Genomic DNA, 27,280 nt, shown 5'->3' with positions numbered 1-27,280 from the left:
ATTTATCTGTTATATGAATTTTGCTTGATCTTGCAACTGAATGCAAAAACCCGCACACACCTTCTATGGAAGAAATACCATATAAACAGAAATCACACAGATCCACGTTAAAAAAAATAAAGATAGTTTTTAATGTTTTCAGTGAGCAACAAATGAAACACTTTTATTTATTTTGGCTCAAATACATATTTTAAAGTCCACAACTCTTCTCACTTCTTTGAATGTATAAATGACTCATTGTGTCCAATGGGCACATCTCTACTATAAACCTTACAGCTCAAGCTGATTTCTCTCCCTCCCAGCCTGTATATAATATACATCGTGATCAGTGGAAGCAAAAACTGATGATATCTGAAAAGCACAATAACAGGACTTCCTGCTACTAAGCCGAGAGCGCCCACCATTGTAACTGCCATTCCCAAGACCCCTCCTTTGTGTATCTGAAAGGAATACTTGATCATTTGTAAGTGCCTGTTTTCACTTGACGTTATCCATATTTATATTGTGTATCAAATATTACAAATTTACTTATTCTGGGACTCAGTGAAGAAGAGTCATCATATGTTTCTGGGGTAGTAATGTGTGCAACACTTTCAGTAATACTGACACTTCTCCTTATTACTGCTGAGCTGTATAAATTCAACTGTCGACTCCCTCACAGCCTCACAAATGTTAGTGTCTCTATACTTGTAAAAGGTTTCAGTCCACTGCTGACTCTTCCAAATCTGCATTGTCCATGTCTTCATCCGTCTCTTCCTGTTGGGTAGCGTTTTCTTCTTGGTTAGACGGGCAGGTTGTGTCCTTCTGTTGTTCACCACTATCACCACTTCCTGCAAGGACGTCACAAAAAGGCATTTACAGGGTTTTAACCATGTTGTGCAAACAAGCTGTATTATATATATATATATAAAAAAGGGTCAAGCTAGTCTGAACAAGCCATTGTGTATTAAAGTTTGTGCCACAAAACAGAAGTTATATCAACTGTGTTAGAAGAAAGACAACAGATTTTTGCATCATATGAGTGAGTGAGCTGTTCTGGCTGACCTGTGCCAGTTTCACCCTCTTTCTTCTCAGTGAGGAAGATTCGTTGCATCATCAGTTTCTTCACAGTGTGGCACATGTACTTGATTTCTGGACCACTGTCTGCTCTTCCTGCAGACATATATCAAAATGGACAATAAGCAAAAATAACTGAAACACAACAGTAAACATTGATTATAATATATTTATGGAGAACCTTACCTTTACGTGTTCCCTCCTCGAACAGCACACACGTTCCCAAAGCATCTTTGAGGAGGGATGGATAGCAAGTAAAATTTCTGTTTAACATTTACGTTTTATAAGGCTCTTTTGTGCTGGTAAAAGTAGTCAGCACTACTATGACTAATAATGCTTATTATGTTCTTGAATTTCCCTCGGGATAAATAAAGTATCTATCCATCTATCTATCTATTAAAAATCCTACAAGCACACATTGCTAGTACATAGACCTGTGCAGTATATTCATAGCCCTATCTATAGCCTATTTATATGATATACTGCTGTATGTATATATTTTGTCCTGTGCAATTATTTATTTTTACACCTCCTGCTGTAACCTGTACAATATTCCGTATCAATCACATCTGTAGAAAAAGCTGTATATAGTGTACATACAACTCTGATTCTATGTTCATTATATATCCTGTATTTTTCAGTTCTATTTCTATTATACTATTATATGTCGTGTACTTTCTTATCTGTTGTGTCTGGAGCTGCTGTAGCGAGTGAATTTCCCCAGTGTGGGATCAATAAAGTCTATCTTATCTTATCTTAAAAATACGCCCCTATTTCCATGCCTTCTATTGCAAAACAAGATATCAGTAATGCTGTTGTAACTATGATCATCAGAGGTTTGAAGGGGCAGTTTGAGCTTTTCATCATCACTGAAACCACAAAAGTCAATCAGTGGCAGTGGTAGAAAATGACTCTTTGGAGGTCACATGTTCCCTACATGACAACTTGTTTTAGGAAGAGGGAAAGGAGGAGAGTTATTTTAACAGCAGGCACGAGTTGCTTAAGCAAGTATTGCTATGCTAAGATAAGTTAATATAAGACTTCCACACTGGGGAAATTTGCTTTTTACAGCAGCTCAAGATGCAACACAACACAATAGATACAAAAAAATACACATTAAATAAAAAATAAAATAGAAAAATAAGATATATATATATATATATATATACACACATATATATAAAGATATAATAAAAATAAGAGTTAAATTCCCACTATATATAACTTCATACACAGATGTGGTAGATTATTGAATACACACACCTTTCAGGTTTATTCTTACCTTCATATTCCCCTGCAAACACATATTGTCCAACCTGCATCATGGGCTTCTCGCTGTCAATATCCTGAAACACACAGACAAAACCGATTCAATAAGTGCTGCAGTGACACACCTACACTGATGTTAATGTCATACACGGTGCCCAGGCTTCTTCCCTTTATTTACCACAAAGCATCAACATCTGAAACTCACCAGTATCTTGCATGTGCCTCGACATTTGGACAGAAAGTCGTTGTTGATAATACCAGAAAGCTCCACCACGACAAGCTGCTCCTGAACACAACAGACAGAAACAGGAGAGATAACTTTAATAGTGAAAAAAGCATAAATAAAACTCATTACAATATAGTGAACTATTTACACTGCCAGGAGGGAGTAACACATAAGGAACCAGTATTAATACACGATTAAAAAAAAACTCGTTCGTCCCCAATTTGTAAGCTAACACAATAATGTTTAGTTAAAGCAGTCGTCATTTAGTCCTTTCATCAGGGTAACTTAACTAACATGTTAGCCACATTAAGCTAACACTGATACCGCTGTGCTGTAGCTCTAAACGCAAATACTAATTGTGTATTCGTACCTCCTCTTCCCATTCATCTTCCATATTTAAAGTCCTGGAATAAACGGGAATATCAGGAATTAACGGTAAAAGTGTAAATTTAGCCGGAGAAATCTCCCCATGCTTTTCTAGTAAATAATGATTTGAGAACTTCCGCGAATGTACGGTGCCCGAGAGGCCTTGTGTGTGTGTGTGTGTGTGTGTGTGTGTGTGTGTGTGTGTGTGTGTGTGTGTGCATGTTTTCAGTTGCGAGCACAGACCGTCGAGGGGCGCTGTTGCTCAGTTTTACTGCCATGTTTTGCGGTTAAGCCATTTAATGAGAACTGGAAATGGCATGAATAACAATTGTCCCTCCCTCCCTCCCTCCACCTATCTGTCTGTCCATCTATCTGTTCCTTCTACTTATGGTCGAGTATGATTGGATCTAAATATTGGCTACCTGTAGGAACACTCATCTACATCTAGCATTAAGGTTATTAATGTTCTCCTTGCAGGAGGCCATGGCTGAGGGGATGAGATGAGATGAGATGAGATGAAATGAGACGATACACTTTATTGATCCCCAAGGGGAAATTCATCTGTCAAAGGCAGAGGCAACAAAAAAACTAAAAACAGCAAATATCCAAAATAAAAAAGGAAACAATCGCACAGGCCAGATGAGAGACACGACTGACTCGTGATCAAAGTGCACGATAAGGAAAAAAATATGAAGCACAAAACCGTGTAGCTTGGTGTGTGGGGAGAAGTGGTGTTTTTTTTCAGTTTTGCTTTGCCAAAGACTGCAGTTATTGTACAGGAGTGAATTTGAAGGTCTCTGTAACCTGGCATGTAGGTATGCTAGAGCCAGAACAAACCTATTTCTGACACACACACACAACACACATCAAAGGCAAAAAATCCACCTGCAAGATAGTATTTATTATCCTTAAGGTAGTAAGTAAAATACTAAATAATTAAAAACTAAATCCGATTCATCAAAGAGGTTTTTATGAAGGGTTCGGGGGAATTCTGCTGTATTTAATTTATTTATGGCATTCAATTTGGGGCAAAACAACATATATTTATTTTAACTCAAACCAATGTTGTGTTGCAGTTTCTGGAGATCGAGGTTTAAAGCCGGGGAATTCTTCAACAATCACGAAGCCTCTTGGATGAGTGGTGAAATGTTGTGTAACTCAGTTATCTTGGTTGTTTTTTATATCTTTCCCCTCAAAATATGTGACTGGACTTAATGTACACTGTTCTATTAAGGCATTATATGTATACTTGGTCTATATAAAACATTTGATATATTTTAATATGAATTAAATAATCCTGATTTATTGATCTTTATAGGCAATATCTCTTTTTGTTTGCTACCGTCTACACGGGGGTCATGGGCAGCTGAGGGGCAGCACACCTGGAGCTGGTTGTGATTCATCATCTTGCTCAGGACGTCTGTAGTGAGGATGGTTCCTCTCCCCGAGTCCTCCACTTGAAGGACCACCCCACTGGAAAAACAGGACATTTGTAATAAATAGAAGATGTAATAAATAAGTGAAATGTATTTGTGCAAAGTGACAAATATCGGCTACTATTGTGTAGTGCCTTTTACACATTTACATTATTCAATAAATGTTTTGTTTGAGAAGGAGCCATGAATCCTCTACGGACAGCGTGTTTAACAGACTGATGGAGTAAATTGCAGTAATACCGAACCTGTTTTATTCATGGTATGATAAAGTAAATAAAATGGTGCTGGGACAGTTACAGTCCTGTCCTCAGATGTTGGGAAATGGAGTCCTAGACGAGAAGACGGGGGTTTCCGTATGTGGTCAAAATCATATACTGGTCTGGATTTTGTTTTTGCAATGTGAGCTCAGTGTGAACAGTCATATCAGAATTCATGTGACTTTTACGTCACTGCGGATCAATATTTATCAAGCAGGTCACTTCAGGACCTGTTAACATTGGAATCTGATATAGGCCACATTTGAAAAAAATAAAAATAAAATTATGTAAACAACCAGACAAAAAAAAATAAAAAATCTGATGTGAACCATAAATCAGAATTGAGCGTAAAGGTGTGCGTTGTGTAACCATAACCATAGATATCTTTTTGCTCCTGGGCTTTTGAATATCAGCATTTCCTCCAACTGCATTTGTTGATAACAGTAAATAGCAGACTGCTGGTTTAGGACAAAAACATGTAAAAACACACAGGTTTGCTTACAATTTACAATACGCATTTTGGTTAAAAAGAAAATGACTACTGTTTTTCAGATCAATTGTAGAGATGGGGGGGGGGAAAGCACAATATGTAATTTATTCATATTTTACTATTAAATTCTTTTTAGTATAAATAGCATTGTAGAAGGAGGTTGAGAAATATTGTTTTCTCCCTCAACAATGTCCATCCAGACGCCGTAGAGCAAGGCAGGTAACAGTGTAGTTGCTCTGCGGCCGGCAGTGTTTGTAGGCTGTAAATACCTGTATAAATGTAAAGCAGGTTGATGCTGAACGAGCCTCACCCTTCGAGAGAGGAGGGAAAAAAAACACATTTTGAATCAGAATCAGGCAAACCAAATTAAAGGGGGTGCAAATCCCCCATGTGCCTTCTCCCTCCCCATTTCTGGCCTATCATCTATCTCTGGACCATGGTGGGGTTGTCATGTCGACCAGCCCACAAGTTACTATGACAACGGCTCAAGGGGAAGCACTTGCTAGGGAGGTTATTGCCTCCTTGGGGATGTAAGAAAGACAGGGGGAATGTGAGCAGAGACAAAGATAGAGGGGACTCATAGACACCAAAAAAGGCTTAAGTGAAGGGAGAGGTCAAGTTGGAGTATGTTGGCATGGAAGTGTGTTTGTGTGTATAAAGGCTAGTTTACATTCATAATCAGTGTGTAGTAGACTAAGTGTGTTAATCAAAGTTGCCCCATTGGAGTACAAAGTTTTCTCCCTCCCGGACAAGGCCCGAGCCTTTCCTGTACATGATGTATTACACTTCCTGCAAAGTGCCAGACCCTGGGGCAGAAAGGGGGCGGGGGCAAGGGAGGGAGTGACATTAAGGACCCTCCAAGGTGTCAGATGGGTCCCCAGCTTCCCCCACATTTTGTCATATAAATGTCACAAAGACAAGTTTGGAGTTGGGGAGCTTTTGGCTATCCTCCTGCCTGGGGGGTATCACAGTGGTTAATTGCCCCATTAGCACTGACAGGGTAAATTGGTGGAAGGGCTAACTATATATTACAGTGAAAACAACAACCCCTGGCACACACCTGAGGGCATGGTATGAATGGTGCGTTTTACAGTGCGGCCTGTGAATGTTTGAGTGTGTATGCAAAAGACCCTGTCTGTGTGTGTGTGTGTGTGTGTGTGTGTGAGAGAGAGCTTTATTACTGGTAAAATATTAGAATTCTATATTTATCACTACGGAAATGAACAGTGCCAGTCAAGGAGAGCATCTCCTCTCACATCATATATAAGTTTTTCTCGAGGCATACATTTAAACCAATCATGATAATTATTCTATATTCTGAAAATGTGACTTTCTGCTTTTGAGAGGACTGTGCCTTTCCGTGTATATTAATTGTGATCCACAAACACACATTATATAACACATTCCTCGCACACAGCCGTAGACGACATCAAATGTATGGCTGTTCACCTACTCATTGTTTTAAATGGGGGCCAATATAAAAAGCAATTGCAAATTCAAATTCAAAGAGAAATTTACATCAAAAGCCTGCGATGCAAATAATATGAGGGATCATTTGAAAGCATTTTATTTTGGCAACACAGCACTATCATGTGAAAGAGCATTTGTTTATGGTGCTACATAATTTGGTTTAAAATCAGAGCAAAATTATTTTGAGCCAAATCGATTTTGAATGTTTTTTCCTGAACATCACAGATCTTATCACAGGTTATTGTTTCACGTGTTCGAAGGAAGCAAACATCTGATATTTGATTTGTTGTAAATTCTCTACAGCTGCATGCACATGTTAGGATGAACAGATCCCCATATTGCTTTAGCTTCAATTAATATTTTAACTTTTTATTCTTTTTATTTAAATCACACACACACACACACACACACACACACACACACACACTGCAGTGACACATATGGACTAAAATTATATCACCATTCACTGTCATTGTCTTTTGGTCATAAAATAACCTAAAATTGTCACCGTCCTAACTGCAGCCACAGCAACAACAGAAAATATGAATGTAAGACAACAAAACAGCTTCTGATTTATGTCTGTGATAACTGCAACCTCTGCTTGGTGGCATGTGCCATACAAACAATCACTTTGCTTTCAAACCGTAAAGTAATTATTGGATGTTGTATAAACTAGGCCCAAAATCATTTGACACTTAATTCAGTGGCCAGTGTATCGATCCTTTGCATATTTACAGTTGCACTAATGCAAGAATACAATCAAAGCAAACCAAGATAAAACAAAATCAAAACGTCAGTGCAGTCCAAAGCAACATAACGAAATATCATTAATATTCATGTACTATTCCGATATGGCCTTGTAGTGCGGTTGTTTCACGCAACACTGAACTGATAGTAACCTTACTGTAGGTAATGCAATAGCTCTTTTTACATCCTATGGTGATACTATAATATTACCTTTATTTTTGTTTACATAAGGACTTTTTGCTGTAACAGTGCAGGCTTTCATACCTTTCAAATGTTTTATTCATACAATCCTTAAATAAGGACGGGGTCAGCTTTGACAGGTAAAGCCTTAAAAAGTAAAAAAAAAAAAGAAGAAGATATAATTTGATCTTACAAATAAATGCAGTTTTCACCTTCTAAAATATGGACGATCGACAGATTGCACCTCCAGCGTGAAATTCACAATAGTATTATCATAACAATAGACCCGAGTGGCGAGGATGGGACGGACGGCCGGGGCAGGAAAAAAAAACTAAAGGTCTTCTGTGATGACAAACATAGAAATGGACACATCCATTTAAGCTTAAATATATATTTTTGCTTTCCAAACTGAGAACATAAACCAACAAATGAATGCCCGCAGTACCTGCAGCCTAAGTCCAAACACAAACAAGGGTGCAATGATTTCATATTCAAGCATATTTAGATGTGACTTTTTTCCTCTTTGTTTTAAACATTCATTTTTAGATTGTCTTTGTTAGAGGTGACTATTTGTCTGGCAAAACCTTGCGATTCCAACTTTTACAACCCAAGCAGGGCTATCACAAAGAAAGGTAAATATTTCATTAATAATGCTATTTAAGTCTAAGACATTACGCTTACATTAGAGTTTCTAACCCATGCTTTATCTCAAACAAACAGTAAATATAATACTCCTGAAAATATCCTCCAGGGCCTTATAGTGTACTTGTGGTCCTCAGTGGTGAATCACGGTGATAGTGTCGCATTTTCGTGCATCACAATATTCCTCTAAAAAGCCCTGTTGGGATTAAATGCGTCTGTTTTTAGTCAATACTGACTTTAATTTGACTTTATTGTACTTCGTGGTATTTTGTTATGTATTTTTCGTGTAACTGAACATTTTTTCAGCGATATCCATTTCTTTCTACATTTACAGATCAGATGGGATTTGGCTTAATATCCATCTGAAATGTATTGTTGGAATTTTTCACCCCCGATATTCTATTTGTAATTCAAATTCAACATTTGAACAGTAATTTCTCGTACTTTTTAAAAATATTTTTCTCATCTCCTTGTCTTCTCTCTGCGTCCCCTGTAGCCTCTCCCCCTCCCTGCTCCCTCCCTCTCTCTCTTTCTCTCTCTCGCGGAATCCTATTGATCCAAACGGGCTAATTAGCGGTGTCTGCGCAATTACGCACATGCGCACTGGGCGTAATCTCAGCCATTTTTTGAAGGAAACTAATTAGCAGGAATAAAGAGCCAAGTGTTTTTCCCCCCACAGTGATCAGAACTCATTCTACCTCTGGAGCTCGCACAAACCCCTCCGTCCCCCATCTTCTGTTTACTACAGCCTATATGTAGCTTTAATTACACTGTTGTTTGGTAACAACTCGGACCCCGCTGCTCTCTCTCCCTCTCCCCGTTTTTCCTCCTGGCTCCGTAAAAACGCAGAGGATCATTCATAAGGAATGAGTGGGCTCTCTATACGATTGTTTTCTGGACTACTACACATTCAGCGTACGGAGCTTTGTACCAGAGCCGCTGCAGAAATGTAAGTCTGCCATTTGTTTACGATATTAGTAAAGGGACGTGGGAAGGAGCAACCCGCCAGTGGGGAGGTGGGGGTGTTTGGTCAGTGCAGTGTGTAATTCGCAAGAAATATCAAGCTTTTGTTGCTCTGCTTGTGCATTGAGTCACCTGTTACTGGATAGTGAACGCGATCACTCTTTGGTTTTGGCTGAATCGGAGTGTGGTACGGTGCGATCCACTGTAAACAAAGGCTGAAGTAGTCTGGAGGCTGAATGTTGGTCAGTGGCTTGACAACACACACAGACACGGGGAGTGAACTTCAAGTCGCTGCCCGTCCGGTATCCTCCAACCAACCCCGCTGGTATAGCTCCCAGAATAATGCAAAATACAGCTTAATGGCATTACCTTGAGGTTGGTGTAGGCTGTGTGTGCTCCATAGGGTCCTCGTGGGTTCAAAACAGTATTTGTCCATGTCCAACTGTATTTGTCCAGCTCCTATAATGACAAAACAAAATGCATTTTCCTAAAGTATAGCCACAGAACTCCTCTCTGTCCCTTTCTCCCCCCCTTCACACCCCTGTCTCTCCTTTCTCTCTAATCTTAACACACACAGATACAGACACACAGACACAGACAGACACACACACACACACACACACACACCAGTCTAAGATAGTGATTCAGGGAACACACTTTTTGTTGGATATTTGGACATCATTTTACATTGCAAAATCTGCAGTATGCACACCCAACAACAAAGATGTCCTGTGCATTAATACCTTCAAACAGTTCTAATAAGTATATTCAATTTCAGGTGTTTTGTGTGTGTGTGTGTGTGTGTGTGTGTGTGTGTGTGTGTGTGCTTAATTGACATTATCAGAATTGCAGTGAACAACAGGATGTACACACACATTAACACACACACATAGATGTACACACACACGTTGTTAAATGATGGTTTCCCGCACTTGTGATCGATATAGAGCCAGGAATGTTTGTATAAATAGTTACATTGCCAATAGACCCAGGTTATTGATTGCAGTGTAAATGAAAATCTTTATCAGATTAGAGACTGTTCTCAGCTGCTGGCAGGCAGGCTCGGCCCCTCAGCGCTATATCCAGAGTGGGACAGTGGACAGCTGCAGTGGGCAAGGGTCTGTGGCCTGTGACATAAACACAGTACATTAAAGCACTATCAGAGTGCCGATATGAGCCATATATCTTTAAGGTGCAGAGAAGGGAGAGGGGGTGGCTACAGCAGAGAGGGAGAGAGAGGGTGTTTAAGGAGGAGGAGGAGGGGTTGGTTGGTTGAAGGAGAAGGTGAAAGGGTACATTAAGGTCTCTCCTTGATTAAAAAAGGTCAGTAATGAGATTGTGGGACACACTCAAAGTAAGAGAGATGTATCTGTCTCATCTGGCATCCATCTGTCAGTCAGAAACCGAAGAAGAGGATAGGCCTGATTTATTTTCTTTGGGTTGATGCATGATTTTGCTGGTGATTCTGAATCTTTTTTTTAAATTTGAATGATAAACTTAAATGTTGATGGTCATTCATGTATAATAAAATGGCATAGCCCTTTGCTAGTTTAATTCAAAACATTTATTTTCTAAAACCAAATAAATGTAGTCTTAAAAGAAATGCAGATATTTAAACTTAAATTTAAAATGTTTTTTTTAACCACTATTGACAAAAATGGCAATACTTAATACAATACTTAAATTACAAGAAGGGATTCATAATTTTGATGTACATCACTGCTTTGGTGTGTATGTGAATGGTGTGTTTTATAGTGTGCAAGACAACACAGGGCACAATATTAGACACAATATTATACACATACTCAGGAGCGGTCAAAATAAAATACACTGAATACCAACACCACAAACTATTGCTGCACAAATTACCACAGGTTTTAGTCAGCAACACCCGTCTGAAATCGCAACAAAAATTGTATAAGATTTGCAAAAGTATTTGCTATATTTTGGACTAAATTCGATTTTTCAGGTGTTTACGATGTTGTGTTTATCCCCTGTGTTTGTACTGTGTCTTATAAAATGGCTCGTGCTCAGCAGAGATGCCGTTTCCCCAAATATTATCTCTGCACTAATACACCACAAAAGATGTAGAGACGGATACACTGGCTTTAAAAACTGTTCTTTTATCCTCTTTTATCTAAGTGTGGCAATTTAGTGGAAGCCCTTTAGCTCAGAAGCATTCAGTTCTTTATTTAATCCTATCCCCTGAGGAATATTATAGACCTCCTGCGTAGCCTTTACCCGCATTCCTCTACCTAGTTTAGCGCTCATGCTATTGATTTTCCCATTAAGGGCTAACGCTAACCCCTGAGTAACCAGCCTCTGTATTGCGCACTGTGAAGGCAGTATTGAACAGATGCTATCCAGGGACTGTAATCGATGGCCTCCACTGTTATGCAATACTATTTACATGACTCATGTATTTTATTTTCTCCTCTTTTTCCCTTCACTTTTCTTCTGTATCTGTCTGTCCTTGTCTCTTCTTCTCTCTCTCTGTATCTGAAACACACAGGTGGGGTAGTAATGCGTGGCAGCTGTAGCCTCTGGTATGGACAGCGGTGAGGGAGGAGGAGGGGATGGAGGGGGAGGAGAGGAGAGAGATGCTGACCTCAGTCCCCAGGCTTTATCTCTTCCTCTCCTGACCCTGGCGGTCATTCCTGAGCAGGGGTCATCCTCTCATACCTCAGCCATGGCCCCTGCCAAAGAGCCCCTGACCCTGCCTCAGCAGCAGGAGGAGGAGGGCGCAGAGGGGTCCCAGGCTAGAGAAGAGACCCAGGGAGGTGAGCAGAAAGAAGGAGGCCGACATTCACAGGAGAATGAAGCGTGTCAAAAGCAGGGGATGAAGGAAGATTTCGGGGAGGGACATTTGTCGAAGCAAAGGAAGGAAGAAGGGGAGGTGCATGTAGGTGTGGGAGAGGCGTCAGTTACAGGGGGCCTCTCAGCAGCCCTTAGCAGCAGAGGCGGTGAGGAGGAGAAGGAAGAGGAGGAGGCCATCTCAAACCAAAGCCAAACCAAATCCAAATGTTCTTTATTACCTCAACAGAGCCAGCACAGCTCTTCTTCCAGCACTGCAAAGGCCAGTGGCACACTCGACAGCAAAATAGCCGCCTCTCCAAAGCCCTCCCCCACTCCTTCCACCTCTCCAAAGCCCTCCCCTTTTCTTTCCACTTCTCCAAAGCACTTCACTTGTCCGGCATCCTCTTCTGCCCTGCTGAGCGAGACAGAGGTAAAAGACATTAATGGAGATCAGGGCTGGATTTCTGGGTTTCCTCAGAGCTTTAAATCCCAGCAGTCTACTCTGGCTTTTCCACTGGCAGGTACGGAGCCTGCCAGTACACCTGCTGAGGATGATGGGCCGGCAGGGGTTCCTCACTCTTCCATTTCCAATGGAGATGGTGCCAAAGCTCCAGAACCAAATGACAGCCAGCTAGACACAGAGGTAGATGATGAGAGAGACAAAGAAGAAGAAGAACAGAAAGAAGCTGTCCTTAAAAACCTCAACCAAGACCTCTCTCCTAATTCACTGACTAGTCACATGACCATAATGCACTCACGTAATTCCTGCAAGACGCTGAAATGCCCCAAGTGTAACTGGCACTATAAGTCTCAACATACACTGCAAGTCCACATGAAAGAGAAACATCCAGAGACGGGTGGCCAGTGTGTGTGTGGCGCCTCCGGGGGAAAGTGTGTTTGTGGTGGTGGAACACGAGACGTGTGTGGATATTGCAGTTCGGGGAAACCCCATCCTCGCTTGGCCCGTGGTGAAACCTACGCCTGTGGCTACAAGCCCTACCGCTGTGAGGTGTGTGACTATGCTACCTCGTCGAAAGGCAACCTCAGCATACACATGCAGTCAGATAAACACCTTAATAACGTTCAAAATGGGGGACATTCTAATGGTCAAATGCACACTCCTCACATTACCAACAATAGCAGCTCCTCCAACGGTCATGCAGTGGATGAGCCAGCATACAAGCTCCCACTCTCTATTCCCACGCCAACTCCCCAGCCCACCAAGCTCATAGCACCTGCACACTCTCATGGTAAGCGATGGCGGTGTGATGTGTGTGACTACGAGACCAGCATTGCCCGCAACCTGCGCATACACACCACCAGCGAGAAACACACACATAACATGCTCCGGCTTCAGAGAGGTTACTATCTGTCTCACTGCCGGAGCCTTGCCCCGCAGCTCAAACACCTACAAAACACAGGTGAGTAATGCATCACATTGCTGTAATCCAATAAAAAAGAAAAATGTGTACATTCTTAAAGGGTTTCTCTCTGTGTTTTAGGTGCCGAGCTCTCCCTGAACATGCGACTGACCAGTCAACAAGTTGCAGAACAGCCAGTCACCCTTGGGTCTACGCTGACTCCTTCTCCCTCCCCCTCCCCCTCTCCCCCTCCAGCCCCATCTATGTCTCCCACTGGACCCCTCTCCCAGGGCGTGTTTCAATGCCTTGTCTGCTCCTGCTTTTCGTCCGACAGCTTGGAGTCTGTGGAGCAGCACCTGAACGCCCCCCGCTCTCTGCCCCAGTCTGAGTGGTGTTCCCTGGTCGCTGGTGGCTGTCACTGCAGGCTGTGTGGCTACACCACCCCGCTGAGGGCTAACTTCTCCTTGCACTGCCAGACTGACAGACACCGTACCCGGTACCAGCTTGCTGCTCACCTCCAGGAGGGTGGAAACAGGGGTCAGGAGGGGGCCGCCCTTATTGCTAAGGGCAACCCTGTCCAGCTGAGGTGCAACCTGTGTGACTATGTGACCAGCAGTTTGGAGAAGCTACGAGGACATTCCCTCAGTTCCCACCATGAGGCCAGCGTCCGGGTTTACAGAGTCAGTACACTTTCAATAATAATAATAACTCCTTTGCAAGCAACTTTGAAACAAAAATGTATTTAACAATTCATCATAACCAGACTAGATTCATGAACCATTGTCCAACCATAATAATTGTCTTGCTTTCTCTCCTTTCTACCTCATTATTTTAGTTCCTGCAGCAGTATGATGGTGAGGTTGATGGAGGTTCGTGGCTGTTCCATTGTCTCCTATGCAACCACTCCTCCTCTTCTAAACTCCAAGTACTGAAACACAGTCAAACCCCAACCCATCAGCAGAGGGAAGGGCTACTACAGCTGCAGCCAATGGGTGGAGAGGAGCTGGCAGCCATTTTTACCATTAGGAAAAGCCCTGATGGTGACACAGGTGAGAATATGAACTGTGTGGGTGTATTTCATTTCATGTTGCATGACATCAAAGAGCAGACAGGGGATTAAGATGAAAAGAGATACAAAATGAGTTATGGATCTTGCTGAGATATTGATCAAGTAAATTGATTAGTCAATACACATCCTTGTTATATCCCCAATAACCCTTGACAACAGCTAACTAGCACCTGCTAATCAATGGACCAATACAAATCCCCTGAACAAGAATGGGGGAGGTGGAGGCTAGTCACCAGTCTGCTGTCTGTTCAAGATAAATCTGTTTTTTTTCATTGTCTGGATTGCTGGCACAACACCTAAAATGAGTAGTTCAACACTTCAGTTGTGAATTAAGTGTATCCTGTGATTTGTCAATGTGTGGATTAAGACTTATCGAGGTGAACTGATGTGTTGTAAGTCCATATTACCTCTACTCCACCTCTGAGGAGAATCTAATGGAGAATCAATTCTTGATCAATAGTGTATGGAGGCAAGCAAAAAGAATGGAGTGTGGTCCAAAGACATTGGTCTTTTTGAAGGATGCTATCTAGAGAATAATAGGAACTACAATTAGCCTGATTGTTTGTGAGAACATATTGTGCGAAGCATAATGTTTGTATAACATAATTGTTGTCTTGTCCCCTCCCAGGAGAGCTCAGTGAGGATATAGAAACTTCCAGTGAGGCCATCACTGGTCCTTTGGACACAACCAAAGACACATGTAACTTGGGGGCAAAGCAGATTTCTGAGGAGACAGGTATGGCAACCTATTCTACAACATATTATAATTAAAGGTTCAGTGTGTAGTATTTAGTGGCATCTTATGGTGTAGTTGCAGCCATTTGAATACCACTGTGTCTTCCAAAGGTATAGGATAAACTACGGTGGGTGTGAAATTTTACAAAAAATGTGAAACGGCCCTATCTGGTGCCAGTGTTTGGTTTGTCTCATCTGGGCTACTGTAGAAACATAGTGGTTCAAGATGGCCGCCTCCATGGAGGGACCTGCTCTCCTGTAGTTAAAAACTGCTCATTCTAAGGTATTCCTTTATTCAGCAGATTAGACACTAATGAAAACATAACTGTGAATATAATATTCTATTTCTTACAATAGATCCTCCTAAATGTTACACACTGGACCTTTTTAATACATACAGATTGTTAATAACATAGTCAGTATCAATCTATTAACATAATCATACACATTTTTACTTGAAGGAGAAACTAGGGGGGACGAAAAGGAAAAGAGGGAGTCATTGCCCCCAGTCAAGCGTCCATCCTCTGGATTTGAGGAAATGGAAAACTCCATCTCAACCAAACGCCCCAGAATACACCAGCAAAATGAGAACCAGCAGGTAAGCAGTTGACACACACTTGAATAATTTAAGTATGTCCATGTGTATATAAAATGTAGCAACTGACACAATAGAGTTCTATATCTGGAAGTTGCTTGTGTACAACTCATGCACATTTTTGCTCTCTTTTAATTCAACACCTGATCAGCCATTTTTTCTCACTTCTTTCTTCCCTTTCTTTCTGTCCACTCTTTTAGACTGTCCAGTGCCCTTTGTGCCAGGTTAAACTCTCATACATACACCTTCAACAGCATCTCACACATGTGCACAGTGTGGCGCAGGACTGTGTAGACAAGCTCATCAGCACAGTAAGTGTATGCAAGTGTGTATTTGTTGTATTTTGCGTTTGTCAGGAAGCAAAAGAAAATGAGAAGGCAAAGCGATGGGGGATGGGGGAGAGTGAAATGTAGGGAGACAATTCCATTAAGAAGGCACCAGAGAGAAAGGCAGCGCTTTTTTTAATGCATGTTTAAGTAGCTCCCCGCTATCATCTTTGATGCAGCCGTGCATTCTGTGTGTATGTGTATGCGCGTCTTTTTAGAGTGGAAGAGCGAGGGTTTGACTGAGTGAGTGAGGGAAAAGCCAGTCTTTCTATAATGCATGTTTAAGTAGCCCTCTATTACCAGAAGTGCAGTCAAGCTAAAATGGGCCCCCCATGCTTTTTACTGTGTCTCTCCAACTAACAAAGACTGGTCATCTATCCACATCACCATCCTCCATCTCCCTGGCCCGTATGCTAAGTGGCCTTTGTCTCTTGCGCTCTTCGCCTCCACTTGACTGACTGCTTTTCACCCTTTCTCCCCTCTGCTGTCCCTTTCTCCCCCCTCTAGCTACTCCTATCATTCCTATTCAGCAATCTCTGTACCTGCCCCTCCCTTTCTGTCTCTCCCAAGCTCTCTCTCAATTTCTTATGCGTTACCCCTCCCTTACTCACTCTCTTCCTCCGAAGCAGTTTTTTTGTTCATTGCCCCATGCTTCCTCCCTCCCTCCCTCTCCCTGCTCCCTCTCTTTTTCATATTCTACACCCCTTACCCCCCCCGACCCCCCACCATCGTCCTCCCTCCTACCCCTCCCTCACTCTCTCTGATAGTAATTGAGGTTCATTAATTCAGACTGAGGTGATGATGGCCATTATGTACCTTGCTTTCCAATTACGCTCTCTAGATTAAGCCTGACCTTCAGTTTTCTCTGCAGTGTGTATGTGTATATGTGTGTGTGTGTGTGTGCGCGTGGTTGTTCTTCTCTTTCTCTCTTATGAAGCTGTAACGCAGAGAAAACTCTTGTCATGTAAATCTCATCTTTAGCTGTCTGTCCTTTCCTTAGGGTAGCTAGCTGTACGCATAGATATAGTATTTCGCCTCAGTGCTTGAAGCTGTGGAGATGGACGATTTCTATATGAAGAATGATTTTAAATAAATTCATTATTCAGCTCAGTAAAGTTTTATTAAACCCTTGGGGCATGTTCGAGGGTGTCGTAGGAGCTGAAGGGCAGACCCACATATCTCAGCCATATACACTTATTACACCAAATTCATGTGCCTTGCTGTCTATACTGCTGGGCAGGCAGGTGCAAGATGTAACGATACACTTAGTGATTCACACTTTAATGTTTTATGATATTAGGACAGGGTGTGCAGGCACACTCCATGTTTATACATCTTGATATTAACTTGCTATTATGCTGTACAATTAAACATGTTTTATTCATAAAGTTGGATTAAGAAAATATGGTAATATCCCATATTTCTTTTTGTGTGAATTGGTAAGATAAAACTGAGTGTAACTGCCAATAAAAAACCAAAAAAAGACTAAAGCTGACAGACCATAACATTTTTTCTTCCAGGTCACACTATCCATGGAACAACAGCAGCCTCAGCTGCAGACGGAACCACAGACAGAGTTGCACACAGATGATACTGAGAAAAATAAAAACAACAAAGATAACAATGCAAATTGTTCCTATAATGCTGATTCAATTGCCTCAGTTGATTCACAGAAAAACAAAGGTTGGTATAAAATGCATGATAAAACTGACCACAATTTAGATAATTAAGATTAATTAAAGAATCCTAAATACCTAACCATGTCACGGTCAGTCGTTCAAAACACATTGTCTCGTTGGCCTAATGTAAAATAATTTTCAATTCACAATCACTATTTTTATGCATTTTGTAGGTATGTCAGTGGAAAACACTGAGGGAGATGTAGCCGCACCCAAAGATGTCACAGCTCTACTCACCCCACCCTTAGAAGACAACACCACTCACCCTTCCAATGGCAGACTGGCTCCTCAGTCCCCAACTCAGTTCTCCCCCTCTTCCCCGCCCTCCTCCCCACCCAGCGATCCCCCACTTCTTTCTGATCGCCATGGTTACCGGTTTCGTTGCAGCAGGTGCAGCCTGGCGTTCCCTACTCAGGAGAAGCTCCAGCTGCACTGGCAGTACCATGCCATGAGGGCGGCGACAGAGTGCCCCCTCTGTTCTAGACAATGCCGCAGTCAGGAGGCCCTGCAGAGACACATGCAGAACACACACTCACAGCTGGACAACACACAGGGGCAGAATACACTATTACCACCTCATACCGCGCAATACATGGAGCATAATAAGAGTTTAGTTCAACAAGACTTTAGTTTATCACCTCAAGTGGGTCAAGAAGCAGGAGAAGATGAGGATGAAGAGATAGAGGAAGAAGCCCTAGGCATGGAGGGAAAGGCGGAACCAAAAGAAGAAGTTCAACTGAAAGAGAAGGACATGGTTGGTGAAGCTGATGGAGGTGAGGAGGATTTAACTGAGCCAGGGCCACATGAGGAGATTATATCAGAACCTAGTTCCAGCTCTCTTGTCAAAAAGAGTTCTAACCCCACAATGGACCGCTATCTGGATCCAACTAGGCCCTATAAATGCACCATATGCTCTGAATCTTTTACTCAGAAAACAATTCTTTTGGTCCACTATAACTCTGTGTCCCATCTCCACCGGGCCAGACGAGCCCTGCAGGACTCTGGTACAGGTGTTGCTGCCCCCGAGGCTCCCCGTGGGCAAGATTCAAGGCCCTACCGCTGCCGATTGTGTGGAGTGGGCTATAGCCAGAGCTCCACACTGGACATACATCTTCGCTCTGTCCTTCATCAGACTAGAGCTCGTGCTGCCCAGAACTCAGCGCCACAGACCCCAGCATCTAGTGTAGCGGCTCCAGGGTCAGTCCACAATACCGCTATTCAGGCTGCCACCACCAGAGAAGAAACATCCAAGAATTATTCTTTCACCAAGAGGCCAGATGTAGTAAGCTCTTCAACCTCTTCACTTCTAGGCTTAGCAGCCGAGGCTCAGCCAACCCTCTCTAACCCAACTGACAGCCAGCACACTAAAAAGAGAGTGGCAGAGCTTCTAGCATCAAGAAACCAGCTAATGCTAATACAACAACAGCACTTAGCCCAGGCTCAGGCGCAGGCCCAAGCTCAGTTACAACAACACACAGCTCTGCTCCAGTCCCAATTGATACAGCACCTTCCCTTAGGACTAGAGAATCTCCACTTCCCCCTAACAACAGACAACCTGCTCTCTCTGCAGCAGCAACTTCTTCTGCCCTTTTACTTGTCAGGGGACATGCAGTTTAACCCAGAGTTAGCTGTAAAGATCCCAGAACTGAGTCAGTTTGTATCTGCCAACACCTTCCCAAAAGAGCAAGTTAAGGCAGAGGCTAAAAGCGAGTCTCAGCCCTTAATAGATGAGAAACAAACACAGAGACAAAGTTCAAACTCAGCTGTTAGCCAACCAAAGGACCATATGAAGTGTGAAGCCAAGGTTGAAGCAGGTTGCAGTGGCTCCTCCATCATCCAGACAGAAAGAGAACAGAGCAATTCTAGTCTTGAGGAAGAAAAAGAAGAAATGCTTGTTTCTATTGTTAAAAATGAGAATCAGAAGGAAGAAACTCCGTCCTCCTCATTTAATCTTCTTGGGTTGCAGTGTCCTCCTCCCAGAGTGCCCTATGCCGCTGTAAATGGGGAGCCTCTCAGAGCCCTGCTGCAGAATTATGGCTATGAGTTGGCACTGCAGTATATACAAAGTAGACACAGACACCAGCAGCAGATATCAACTCCTATGATACCAGATAAACAAGAGTTCTCTGATATAAACAAGATGGATGTGTGCTCAGAAGAAGAAAGAGATCAAAAGATGGGAGGCTGTAAGAAGGATAACAAAGGCAATGGAGAGATAGAAGAGCAAGCAAAGGGAAAAGGATGCTGTGGAAAAGGAGAAAAGTGTAGTGACTGCGGAAAGTTTTTCTCAGATGCCTTGATTTTAAAAAGCCACCAGGAGTACATTCACAGAATGCTTTTTCCCACTGCTACACTGGAGAGGTTTTCCAGAGAATACAGGCTGCAGTATGACCAGATGTACCCTATCACACAGCCTAAATCTGGAGAGAATCCGACAACTTGCACCCAAGCTGCAGTCCCATCCTCAGAATCAGAACTAGCACCAGAACCAGTTAAGCATCAAGCTAAAACCCTTGCACCCTCACCTGTACCTTCAGTTTCAGACCCCATAACCAAAACATGCACTCCAACTACAGAGCTAACACCAGCTGCCACTGCACCACCTTCTCCTCAATTTCCATCTCAACCTCGAGATTTTTCACAACAAGAGGCACCCATCCCAAGCACATCTGCTTCAGCTACTTCTCAAACCACATCCCCAGCCAAGTCCATACCTCCTACCTTATCTAAAATACCTATGCTTCCTCTTTCCATGCCCCAGTTTCCTTTACCCCCACTGACTTTACCTAAACTTTCTCTACCCCCCCTACCTTTTCCTGTGGAGTTACCACTCCTCCCTTCAGTTGTGATGCAGTCTGTGGCTCTACAGTCCCAACCTTGGTTAGACTCGAGTATGAATCCTGAGTTGGCAAAACTCTATCAATCTCAACTCAACACAGCGCTGCTAGGGCAACAGGCACAGCTTAGTCCAGCTTTGCTAGCCCAGCAACCCCAGCTCAGCCCAGCTTTGCAAGGTCAGCCTCCACAACTCAGTACTGTGCTGGTGGGTCAACCATCCCAACACAGCCCAATCCAAACAGGACAGCAACCCCAAGTCAGCCCAACAATACTTGAACAACAGGGTAAGAGAACCCGAACACGAATTTCTGAGGAACAACTTACTGTTCTGAGAAAAAACTTTGATATTAACACCCTCCCCAGTGATGAAGAGGTCAACAAGATGTCTGCTCTGTCTGGTCTGCCTCATAAAGTCATCAAACACTGGTTTCGCAATACGCTATTTAAAGAGCGTCAGCGAGACAAGGATTCCCCTTACAATTTTAATAATCCCCCAACCACAGCCCTGGAAGAAACCAGAGAGGATGTAGTACAAAACCAGCCTCTGACACTTTCCCCATGTTCATTGTCTCCGGGTCATCCAGCCAACACCTTCCAACAGCCGCAGACAACAGACCCCCAGAGAGGAGAGCCCCATAGGGGCCGACGCTCTTCCCGTACCCGTTTCACGGAGCAACAGCTGGAGACCCTGCAGACAATGTTTGAGGCCACTCCCTACCCCAGGGAAGAAGAATATGACAGGTTGTCTGCGATGTTATCTCTCCCTAACAGAGTCATTGTTGTATGGTTCCAAAACGCAAGACAGAGAGCCCGCAAAAGTCAAGACCGGGGGACGGACGATGAATTAGATGGAAAGAACCAGCTTGACAACATTCACAAACAGAGAAATAGCTGCTACAAGAATGATGATGATCATGAGGATAACAGCTGTGGTGATGAAGGCCAAGGAGAATCTCAGAATGAAAACTCTATGGATCTGACCTATGAGTATTACACCAACCCTGACTCACCTGTCCTTGATTCTTCCACTCACTGCACAGAAAGTGAGCATCCAACAGCCAAAGGTGAACCAACACCTGTTACTAGGAAACAAGAAGATAAAGCAGTCTCTCCTGCGGCTAGCAAGAGCCCAGCTCTTGTGCAAACTGAAAACAGTGTTTCAGATGTAGACATCCAGCAGAAGGAAATTGTCCAGGCCATGAAAACAGGGTCCTCTCCACAACCTGATCCCAATATGCAGTCAGAAAGTATTTCAGAAAGACCCCACCCTCACTCTTCCTCCTCTTCCCAAAAAACAGTACCCACGGCTCATTCCAGCCAGGGGCATACTTACAACTCTCCTTCTGATCAAGCTGTTGAAAAGCCTACTGATACATCACCCAGCCTCCCTGCTGCTCCAGAGTCTGAAACAAGCCACATTCGGCTACCTGATGCCACCTCGGGCCTATCGACTGAAACTCAGCCAAAAAAACAGCTCCAATCCCAAACCCAGGCTCAGTTCCAGTGCAGTCTTTGTCCAGTATCCTTGCCGACATTCCAGCTGTGGCAAGAGCATCAGACCAGGCACCTCCTTGCAGCTCAAACCCAAGTCCAATTTCTCCACTCTGGCTTCACAGACCGAACCATGCCTTACATGATGCTGCATCCCAACCACACCCTGATGGCCAGTCAAATGCTTTCAGGTGCTATGTCCCAGATGCACCCTAATCCCACACATCCCATGATTTCACACTTAAACAGCATACAAATTAAGAACACACTCTCTGATCACTCAAATAATAGCCTCACCAGCCTCACTCAAAGTTCTCTGACACCCTTGAAGCAGAATTCAAAGCTTATGCCAGAGACCAGTTTTGAAGGCCAAAGGAGCAGTAGAGAGGTTGACGAGGAGCACCGAAGGGATAAGCGTCAAAGAACCACCATCACCCCAGAACAGCTAGAAGTGTTGTATCAGCGCTACAGCTTGGACTCTAATCCTACCAGAGGAGTCCTGGAAAGCATTGCACGCGATGTAGGCCTCACAAGACGTGTGGTTCAGGTACTTAATGGATGTTTGTTGTTTGAATATGTGTGAAGGAAATGTTTTTGAGAGAGAGGGACAGAAAGGAAGGCATTGAAAATAACTAAATGCTTTTATGTATCTTGAATTTTAAAATATACTTTTAACCTTCACAGGTCTGGTTTCAGAATACACGAGCCAGAGAGAGAAAAGGACAGTTCCGGTCAATGGGGCCAGGATCCAGTTTTAGCTTGGGTTTCAACCACCTGCGCTGCCCATTCTGCAGGGCTCTCTTCAAGGTAAAGAGTGCTCTGGATGCCCATATGAGGTCACGCCACTGGGCAGAGGCTGAAAGAGCAGGCTACAACTTATCGATGAATAATGGATCTAATGGGCAGATTGGGATGGCTATGTCATCTGTCATGGACAGGCCAGGCCCATCTGTCTCCTCCAACCTTATCCCAAACCATGGCTATGTCATTAGCAACAAAGAGTTAACTGTGAAGCCACCTGCGACATCTTTGTCTTTAACCACTGATCTGAACAACCCAGAGGAGGATGATGATTATGACGAAGATGATGAGGACTACCCATGTGAGGAGGGTTCCAGTATGGCTGACCAAGCTTCTCCTAGTCCTGAGGGATCTGGGGGTCCGAGCTCAGATTGGGGTGAGACACAAACTCTGCAGCATCACCACCATCAGCAGCAGCGCCAAAGGACACAGATGAGCCACTTCCAGGTACTCCAGCTCAGAGACTTCTACAGGAGCCACCGTACCCCCAACCGACATGAGTGTGAGGCACTTGGCCAGGAGTTGGGACTGCCTCACCGTGTGGTACAGGTAAATCTTTCAAATATTCATAAATAATAAAACAGTAAAAATACAGTTTGATCTGCCTTTAATAAAGATAAAAAATACATATTTTAAAGGTGATATTTATCTTTTTTTTAAATATTTTTTGCAGGTGTGGTTCCAGAATGCCAGAGCGAAGGAGAAGAGGGCCAGGAGCCTGAGCTCTGACTCTGCAGAGAGGGAGCAGGCGGAGCTTTCCGCAGGGGCAGGGGAGAGAGACAGAGCTTAGAGAGGCAGACTACGGTCCTTTTGCTTCCTTCTACTACATTCTCCCCAAAACCCCTCCTGCACCTGCTGTCGACCTCTAAACATATACCCTGTCCACTTTGCTGCCAAACCTGTAACCTGAACACCCCAAAGATGCAGATCCACAGTGGCCCAAAGACAAACTCTCTCAACTGAAAGTCGGAGAGAGCCCAAACCACGTCCTCTTTACCACAGCTTTCCTCTTTTCATATTGTTCTTAAACGCTTTTTCCTGGACTATACTTTCTTGTTGAAAAGAGCTCCTCTCCCTGTTCCGTCAGACACCTTACTACAACCAAACACCACCTTGATAAAACCAACCAGATGCCACAGAGGCCAAAGAGCATTCTCCAAGTATATGATGACCTCACTGCCCAGCTAGACCTGCAGTCTACCTCTCAGTCTGCATGACAGACTCACAGTGGGCCCTCCACCAGACAGTGCTAGATGACTAGCTGTGTAGCATGTAGTGCCAGCCTGTAAGAGGCTGGAAAAGAAATTGTCAAAGAGATTTTAGTGTAAATAGAGAGCTCCAAAAGATAAACTTGAAGAAAAACAAAGCAGTTAACAGTGGAAGAAGATGATGAAAAAAAAAATGGAAAAATAACCTTGAAATAGACGGAGGTATTCGCATAGAGCTTTTGTAAAGACTGACTCAGATTCCAAAGCTCGTAACCAAAATTTTACATGTCTGTGGATTTAGTTTCAACATGTTTGTTTTCAATAACAAACTGCAGAGTTGACGTCTGTACCGTGAATGGGTGAGATCTGCATCTAGCCTAGATAAGCCGAGTACCAATAGACTGATACGGTGCTAGAATGCAGCTTCACCCTCCACAAGCCAATGATGAGTCTTCTGTTGTACATGTACACCTTCTATGTTCCTTTAGTGGAAAAAAGCCCAAATAGCACAGAGCGTAAAGGCCAGTTTGTCCTGTCCGGGCAAACTATTTTTTATAGCACTCAACCATTATACTGTATATGAAAACTTTAACCAAACTCAAATTTACATTGTGTGTGTTTAGTAATAGTTTCTTAATATAAATCTTATGGATTGAGATAAACTGTCTTGCTTCGATATAATAGTGTCATGATTATGAAAAGATTATGACAGCTTTGATATGTTCAGGCAAGGTGACTTACTGCCTTTCCGTTCTATTTGAATATACCAATGGCTGACCAATGTTATGTGATTAATGTAAAGCTTTCTATGCTCAGGTCAACAGCTCAACTCGGCTTTGCTTCAAATGTGATCTTAATACTGTACTTTTCTGTTTTTAAAACAGTAGAGGCATGGTTTAACCTTGGACTAAGTATTACTGATAGCTACAAAAACATCTCTGTATTTCAAAGATCTGAGCTTTTCACCTCTGAGTAATAGATTGTTACAAAAACCTTATTGAAACTAAAGTGTTTAATAGTGTGAGGGGTAAATGTACAGTATTTAGCTTTTGTATGGTTGACTCAAGACTTCATTGGATGATTGAGACATAGCTCCCTTTTCCACTTACAGATAGGGAGCTACTGCGCAAAGCTGAGAAAAAACTTTGGATGTTATTGATGTTATTTTTGTACACTTAATTTATTTTCCCTCTTTCTCCCTCCCTATCTACTTTCCTCTTTTTCTCTATACATTTCTTCCTGTGTTCATTTGCAACCAGTCCTTATTCTAACTGTAATAATGATAATATAACAATAATAGCTAAACAATAATTAATGCTTTAAGACAAAAATCCAAAGACGTGATAATACTTTAACCATATGACCTACAAAAATAAGCGCTACTGTTTACTTGACGATGTATTGCTGTTTTTAAAGAAGGAAGGAGTCCCTATATCTAAGCTACTGTTTTCTGCCTCTCATAAGCACACTGGAGACTGTAACCAAAACCCCAAACTAGAGCCATGGCAGTCTGTAATATAGCGGTTAAAGAGTTTTACTTCTCTGGAGAAATGTTGCAGTTTATTTTTCTTTCTTTTTTACCATAGTGTTGAACTTCAGCCCTTAAGGATGTCCAGTTTGCTGCTAATGTACTGTAGTTTCTAACGATACTGTAGAAAGATGCATGCTCTGATCGCTTTACCACTAGGCTTTAATGACTACAAACTGTAATGATACCTGTGATGCTGTTGATAAACTGCTCCTGTGTTATTCTGGTGAAAACAAATGGATATGTGGGGCTCAATTCCATCAGGTTTGTTTTTCAGTATCCTATTAATTACCCCTTCTCAGAAGATAAAAATGGCTTTCGTAATACCAGAAATATTTTTTCAAGCTTCCAGTTTCAGAGAAACCTGCCTGGGGCATTAACTTCTCAATACTTATGGAGATACTGCATAGCTATTTGAAGGAGTTCAGCCCCAAACCTTCCACTGGTATGTTGTCAGTCTTTCTGTGTTGCAATGTCTCTAGTCCATTTGTCCAGCTAAAACAGCTTTGCTGAACTCAGACTGACATCACAGCCAACTTTCCAAAGGATGTGGACTGACTAACTCTGTCATGTTTTGTTCTTAAACTAACCAATGTTTACGACAATACCAATGAGCTTTCTTCTGTACAGAAATGTGCATTCCAAATACCACAAAGGCAGTTTTTTTGTATACTGATTATTTTGAATTTCATTTTATCTCGATTTAATATCTCGTATTCTCTTGATCTTAGTGACTGTAAGATGTACATATTGGGGTCCTCTATGGTGAAGGGACTCTGTTATCCTTACTGTAGGTAAAACTATTCTTTTCCTTTTTTGGATATGTTGTTGCCATAGTGATGACCAAAAAGATACCTGTGATGTGCACCTGTCCTTATGTCTTGCTCCAGTGGTTTAGTGTGTCTCTATACTCTCCCTCTCCCTGTTCTCCCCTACTGGTGTGTGTTTCTCTTCCTTTCCCTTCCCATACTCCACTGAGCTAAATAAAGTCTGCTTTGGTGCATGCCCTGGTCTCATCCCTTTGGTCTAACCGAGAGAATCCATTTTGTGAATGTAGTGGTATGTGAGGGTGTCTGCCTGTTATACCAATGTGTTTCATTTTCCAGGTTGTATGTTCAGTGGTGGTGGGTGTCTGACTGGAAGTCTTTTGATGTGCAACTGTGTGTGTGTGTGTATGTGTGTGTATAACACAGCAGTGTGTGGAAGGCGTTTGGTGAATGGAGCCATGACCTCTGGGGTCACTTCATTAATTACATCTGTGACATTCAGCCAGATGAGTTTCCTTTGTGACTAAATGATATGATGAATATTAACGACCTCGGATGAATTACACTGCTGCTTCTGCTGCTGCTCCTGATGATAATGTGTTTTACGACTCTGGGAGAGAGGGGAGGAAAATTGCACACTACAGCACATTTAGGACACGCAGATTTTCATATGCAACATTTCAAAGACCACAGCGTAGATTTTTAGAGCAGATTTTATTATTTTGTTCTTCTGAGTAAAACTTTTCAGTGGTTGAATCCGTTGTTCATTCAGAATCCCAAGCAAAAACTGGTATTTGCTTCTTGTTCTCTAGCAGCAGGCCATTCATTTAACCATTACACATAAATGCGACAACAGAGGAAACATATCAGTGAAACACTTCTGATTGGGGTTGCAGGGAAAAGACAAACAGATACATGGGGGGAACAATAGCAAAGTAAACACAGAAGAGGGCTTGAGATAGCTTCGTAGCTGATGATAGCCAT

General features: G+C 42.6%; 2 protein-coding genes across 3 annotated transcripts; one reads left to right on the top strand and one right to left on the bottom strand.

The window, feature by feature from the left end:
* Window positions 1–107: 107 nt before the first annotated feature.
* On the bottom strand, window positions 108–17,502 carry gtf3c6 (general transcription factor IIIC, polypeptide 6, alpha). Of its 2 annotated transcripts, XM_051382528.1 has the most exons (7): window positions 17,485–17,502; window positions 9,472–9,561; window positions 2,531–2,611; window positions 2,339–2,402; window positions 1,243–1,287; window positions 1,045–1,152; window positions 108–830 (listed from the first exon to the last, which is right to left on the bottom strand). In XM_051382528.1, the coding sequence occupies exons 1-7, from the start codon at window positions 17,485–17,487 to the stop codon at window positions 700–702; spliced, it is 522 nt and encodes a 173-aa protein (XP_051238488.1). In that variant the 5' UTR covers window positions 17,488–17,502; the 3' UTR covers window positions 108–699. The 2 variants fall into 2 exon arrangements, with proteins under 2 accessions (XP_051238488.1, XP_051238489.1); XM_051382529.1 differs by lacking the exons at window positions 9,472–9,561; window positions 17,485–17,502 and adding an exon at window positions 2,922–3,085.
* LOC127353348 (zinc finger homeobox protein 3-like) lies at window positions 8,735–26,532 on the top strand. The gene is made up of 11 exons (XM_051382511.1): window positions 8,735–9,088; window positions 11,615–13,319; window positions 13,401–13,939; window positions 14,095–14,308; window positions 14,957–15,064; window positions 15,525–15,661; window positions 15,859–15,969; window positions 17,505–17,667; window positions 17,837–22,539; window positions 22,677–23,342; window positions 23,467–26,532. The coding sequence occupies exons 2-11, from the start codon at window positions 11,651–11,653 to the stop codon at window positions 23,581–23,583; spliced, it is 8,427 nt and encodes a 2,808-aa protein (XP_051238471.1). The 5' UTR covers window positions 8,735–9,088; window positions 11,615–11,650; the 3' UTR covers window positions 23,584–26,532.
* Window positions 26,533–27,280: the final 748 nt, after the last annotated feature.

This window comes from Dicentrarchus labrax, unplaced genomic scaffold (assembly GCF_905237075.1).
Source record: "Dicentrarchus labrax unplaced genomic scaffold, dlabrax2021, whole genome shotgun sequence".
NCBI lineage: Eukaryota > Metazoa > Chordata > Actinopteri > Moronidae > Dicentrarchus > Dicentrarchus labrax.
The sequence above is the reverse complement of the archived record's forward strand: the minus strand, read 5'-3'. Positions and strand labels throughout refer to the sequence as shown.

Coding starts and splice junctions, on each gene's coding strand:
- LOC127353348 (XM_051382511.1), top strand. CDS start 11,651: ATGGACAGCGGTGAGGGAGGAGGAGGGGATGGAGGGGGAGGAGAGGAG. Junction 14,309..14,956: donor AAGCCCTGATGGTGACACAG/GTGAGAATATGA, acceptor GTCCCCTCCCAG/GAGAGCTCAGTGAGGATATA. Junction 22,540..22,676: donor TCACAAGACGTGTGGTTCAG/GTACTTAATGGA, acceptor TAACCTTCACAG/GTCTGGTTTCAGAATACACG.
- gtf3c6 (XM_051382528.1), bottom strand. Junction 2,403..2,530: donor GAGGCACATGCAAGATACTG/GTGAGTTTCAGA, acceptor TGTGTGTTTCAG/GATATTGACAGCGAGAAGCC. Junction 1,153..1,242: donor CGAGGAGGGAACACGTAAAG/GTAAGGTTCTCC, acceptor ATATGTCTGCAG/GAAGAGCAGACAGTGGTCCA.